The 4,496-nt window shown below is 43.2% G+C and overlaps 2 protein-coding genes across 2 annotated transcripts; both read right to left on the bottom strand.

The window, feature by feature from the left end:
• Window positions 1-1,928: 1,928 nt before the first annotated feature.
• On the bottom strand, window positions 1,929-3,317 carry LOC109478636. The gene is made up of 2 exons (XM_019780304.1): window positions 2,885-3,317; window positions 1,929-2,524 (listed from the first exon to the last, which is right to left on the bottom strand). The coding sequence occupies exons 1-2, from the start codon at window positions 3,177-3,179 to the stop codon at window positions 1,962-1,964; spliced, it is 858 nt and encodes a 285-aa protein (XP_019635863.1). The 5' UTR covers window positions 3,180-3,317; the 3' UTR covers window positions 1,929-1,961.
• A 136-nt stretch (window positions 3,318-3,453) lies between these two features.
• LOC109478633 lies at window positions 3,454-4,117 on the bottom strand. Its single transcript, XM_019780301.1, has 3 exons — window positions 3,915-4,117; window positions 3,681-3,811; window positions 3,454-3,527 (listed from the first exon to the last, which is right to left on the bottom strand). Exons 1-3 carry the CDS (start codon window positions 4,091-4,093, stop codon window positions 3,454-3,456), a joined length of 384 nt encoding a protein of 127 aa, XP_019635860.1. The 5' UTR covers window positions 4,094-4,117.
• Between the last annotated feature and the right edge of the window lie 379 nt (window positions 4,118-4,496).

Below are 4,496 nucleotides of genomic sequence, written 5' to 3'. Positions count from 1 at the left end.
ACCGTAAAATTGCACTGTATTCGCCCCGTTCACAAATCCCACAATTCCTCGCGCGACGGACAACATCCGGTCTAGTTTCGAACTCTCAAGCTTGCATGGCGGCGGCTTTTGCCGTCAGAAAACAAAAACCCAAGGTTCAAGGTTCTAGGTGTTGCGTGCCGGGGTGTAAAAACCGACAAGGAACAGATACAGTAAAGAGGTCCTACTATAAGTTCCCTCAAGGAGAGGCAAATCGACATTTACGTCGACTGTGGGAGGCCAGCGTAAGGCGAGCGGACTGGGTCCCTAGCAACTACGACAGGATCTGCTCAGATCATTTTGTAGGAGGTGAGTTTAATAGTCAGTACGATAATTCGTATCTGTGTATTTTAACAACTACCCTGCCCCTCACAAATAACGTTTATCTTACGCCGCGTTATGTGATATGATTTGGCTATGACGCCCCCCTCCCCCCACCGTCGATCGCGTCGAGTGGTCTGTGGTAACGTTACATAAAATTGGTGGATGTGATTTCATTTCAAAAGAACTCAGACCATGGTAGAATTAAGCAATGCAAATTACGTTCGTAATGAAGTGAAAACTATGTTGTTCAGCGGAGACATACATGTATTATCATTCATTTTTTTTCAATACTGGTTACAAATGGAAATTATGATTACATAATGCTGACCTGTGTAAGTGTACATTTTGGAATTTGGTCAAATTTCAGAGATATTCCACAGAGTATACATGTACATTTTTGTAGTTATCTTTTGAGATAATAAAATTTTCTTTTTCCTGTTTTTTTGTAGGGAAACGCACCCATACGAAAGGGTCTGCAGGTTACATACCAAGTGTCTTCCCTTGGCGAAAAGTTTGTCAATCCAGAACTTCGAAAACAGCAATACAGGCTGGGACTGTGACACCAGTACCATGGCGCCGTCACGACACATGGTCCCCTAGCCCTGAACATGATCAAGAGACCCCAGGACCAAGCAATCGCCAAATTGCCTTCGCACAGCAGCGGGAAAGGAAGAAGCAAGAGGAAGCAAGAGAAAACTCTAGACACGTATGGAAGGAACATGAAATGTGTCATGGAGGTTATATTTTTAGTTGCGTTTATCTGTCCGTCCGTCCGTCCGTCCGTCCGTCTGTCTGTTGGTCAACAAGATAACTCAAGAACGCCTGGATGGATTGGTTTCATACTTAGTGTGTTGGTAGGGTGTGACAAAAACTGGAAATGATGAGATTTTGGTCCCCCTAGTGGCTTCCCTTGGTACTGCAGCGCAACTTCCGGTTTTGATATCTCGCGATCTGGACATGCTAGGGTCATGAAATTTTAATGAAAGGTAGCTCTCGTGCTTGGGAAGAAGTCATATGAGTCTGGGCCCCCTAGCGGCTTGTTCTGGAACTGCAGGGCACTTTCTGGCGAAATGTTTAAAAGCCAATAAGTCCAGACAGGAACAACATATTTTCATTATTTTTGGTGTGTAGGTAGCTGAGAGAGAGATGTACATAATTAAATGCAAATTATGCAAATGAGGACTTTATTTGCATAATTAATGAGGAAATTCTATAATTACAGTGTTTTACATTATACTATGTAACCTATGACAGGCGGAACTTCAACAGATACTAATTATGCAAATGATGACCTAATTTGCATAATTAATGTGAAAATTCTATGATTTCTTAATGGTGAATGATGAGAATGTCATACTTGGGACATCTGTAAGTTAATCAAAAGTTAACATACATCACGATGCATATATCATGTTAATGCAGAGGTCATTTGAACAATTAAAGAAGAAATTTACATTTACATATCAAGATCATATTTCATGGAGGTATGAGGTCTCGGAATTCTAGTTTATTGATGTGACTTATAGTAACACAAGAATATGATACTTGTGTATGCATTCTGTTACAACTGTTATTATTTTGATTGTGTGTTACATTTGTTCATTTCTAGTCTCTTAGTACTACTTAACATTGTTGATATATGAATAAAGTGACAAACATGCATTTACCACATTGTCTGTATCCACCTCCATATCTGAGTCTGTGTCGCTCTTGTCCACAATGTAGGTGGCGTTGGGGTGATTCTGTCGTCTGAACAGTTCAGGTACAAGATGACTCAGGAAGAAGTTGTCCAAATGTTGCTCTAGGTTAGCCCAGAAAATTGGGTCAAAGTCAACATGAATCACTTCGATGTCCTTCACAGTGTAGACCACAAATTCACACTTGGAAACATTTGTGATCGCCATACACCCTTGAACCTGCTCGAGGTAGCCATGGTTGCCTCCTTTCAGTGCCAATGTATTGCCTACTTCTTCTATATACTTGATCTTTGTGTTGCCCCTTATTGCTTCATGGGCTGCGCTGTATGGGCATTTGATCTCCAGGATTCTAGGTGGGCAACAGTCACACAACACTACTCCATCCGGACTAGCCCTCAGGTATGATTTGGTGTTGTGTACAATCAACCCTGTCTCCTTTATGACTAAGTTGGAATGTTTGGTCTTCTCCTTGTTGAAGTATGCATTTCTTCTTCTTCTTGCGTACTCTCTAACCACCCCTACTGGGGTATCACTGAGAGGGGGGGGGGTGCGACGGACTATGGCTGCGCGGCCAGGAGCCCGGCCTTGAAGGCCTCCACTGTCTGGGCTTTTACAAGCTGGCCCGGTAACTTGTTCCACTCATTTATCGTTCTTGGAAAAAAAGAAAATCTAAAACAGTCTGTTTTGGCAGGTATTGCTTGATACTTATATTCATGACTTCCTCTGGTACGCCTATGGGCAGGTTTGAGGCATTGTTCCATTTGAATATTAATATGTCCATGAGCAATTTTATATAAAGATATCAAGCGAGCGGTTCTCCTTCTGTCAACTTGGCAAGTGGCAATTTCTGGCAAGTGACTCGTTTGCTACTCCCCATTTGATACTCTTGGCATTTGGTAGTGGAGGAGGCTTTGTAAGGTTCTTGTACTTGTCCCCCATACAATCACTGACTAGTCTACTGGGTGATGCCTTGCCACCGGTCATTAACCTATCTATCCGATGGAACTTTGTCGTGGTTAAAGACCCTGACCGCATGGCGTACCACTTAGCATTCTGATTCTGGCCTCTTGTCATCATTTCCACATCTCTTCTTTCCTTCTGGTCTGTTTTGCAAGAGTTGACGAAATCACTTGTGGTCATGTTTTCGGAGATAGGCGCGTAAGCGAGGGGGGTAGGCTGGGAAACTGCTGTTTCAAAGTTTGCTGGAACCAGGAGGTGCGAATCTGGACCGACACGGGTTGGCAAAACTTTGACGGCTGGGGAGCGTAGCACAGAGGAACCAGATGTGAGAACGCTTGTAGCAACAACATGCTGTTTAATGTGCTGAGTGGCGTTGAACAGCTTCTGACACAGGACTGCTGCCCCTTCCACTCTGTCGCATTCGTCTACCCTCGCAACTTTTTCCCCGTATGTGTCAGATGTTCTCCGAACTTTCTGGGCTTTTTCTGAACTCAATCTCCGTGTACAGCTTCGGCTGAACAGCTGCAGCTGAAAAAGGAAAGACGTACTTGTTGGTCTTAGAACTTAACAGTTATAAACATAGATACATAAACTTGGTATCAAATTAGTCGTGGACATCCATCTATTTCTAAAAATAATAAACGTAACATGTCATTGCCATACGTACAATTACTAAATTACCTTTAGGGTCTGTCCACGCGCACAGCTTCTCGGTACATGTTGGGTCGTCCGGCAGCTGGGTATATCCCATGGAAACCAAGTCTGCCAGTTGGAACAATGTGGCCCCCACGTGAGCACAGGACTGATAGAGACTGAAAGTCATAAAGTTATATCAGTACATGTATAGAACGATATAGATAACTTTCCTGCAGAGAGATTAAAACAAATCTTAGTTGTAAAAATTGTCTTTCTTACCCGACTGCACAGGTGCAGTACGCCCCATACGGCTGACCGGTGATTTTATCCAAGATGATGTACAGTGCCTTAACTCTCTCGCTGGCTCCTGACTGTGAAGAGTTGCACTGTGCTTGGACGGCAATGAAAGTGTCGGAAGGGTTGACATTGATTTTGATTGAGTGAACAAAGTCCTTCATCTTGAACGGCCTCTGTACTTTGTATTTCACTTCTTGTTCCTTGTTGAAAACGTCTGCTATTAAGCAGATACTGTTTCACCATTGCATCATCAATGGGGGGGGGGACATGTTGAAGGTCTTTGCTCCATGCGTCCAACTTTGTTAAGTAGGCGGGGGTGAGGGTGGAGTATTCTCTTAACTGGTTACACGACAGGCCGTGGTTGTCCAGTCTAGGCACGAAATCGTATGGCTTGTTCTTCCCACTTGTTGAAATATCCAGTGCTAGACATAACAGATTCACCTTTGCAGATTTTGACAATTTTGTATTCACATTGTGTGCTCTGCATTCTTTGTTCAATCGTTGTATCGAAAGACCTGAAATGTCTGTGTACGTTTTCAACTTGTTTGTCGTTCTCTCCATTTT

Source organism: Branchiostoma belcheri, unplaced genomic scaffold, assembly GCF_001625305.1.
Source record: "Branchiostoma belcheri isolate BF01 breed outbred unplaced genomic scaffold, Haploidv18h27 scaffold445, whole genome shotgun sequence".
Lineage (NCBI taxonomy): Eukaryota > Metazoa > Chordata > Leptocardii > Amphioxiformes > Branchiostomatidae > Branchiostoma > Branchiostoma belcheri.
The sequence above is the reverse complement of the archived record's forward strand: the minus strand, read 5'-3'. Positions and strand labels throughout refer to the sequence as shown.

Bases quoted from the DNA above. Each gene is read 5' to 3' on its own strand.
- LOC109478636 (XM_019780304.1), bottom strand. From the start codon at position 3,179: ATGACCACAAGTGATTTCGTCAACTCTTGCAAAACAGACCAGAAGGAA. The intron at 2,525-2,884 runs ATTGCCACTTGC...GAAGAAGAAGAA, and splicing joins AAACGAGTCACTTGCCAGAA to ATGCATACTTCAACAAGGAG.
- LOC109478633 (XM_019780301.1), bottom strand. From the start codon at position 4,093: ATGAAGGACTTTGTTCACTCAATCAAAATCAATGTCAACCCTTCCGAC. The intron at 3,812-3,914 runs GTAAGAAAGACA...TATGACTTTCAG, and splicing joins TACTGCACCTGTGCAGTCGG to TCTCTATCAGTCCTGTGCTC. The intron at 3,528-3,680 runs GTAATTTAGTAA...TTCCTTTTTCAG, and splicing joins CGCGTGGACAGACCCTAAAG to CTGCAGCTGTTCAGCCGAAG.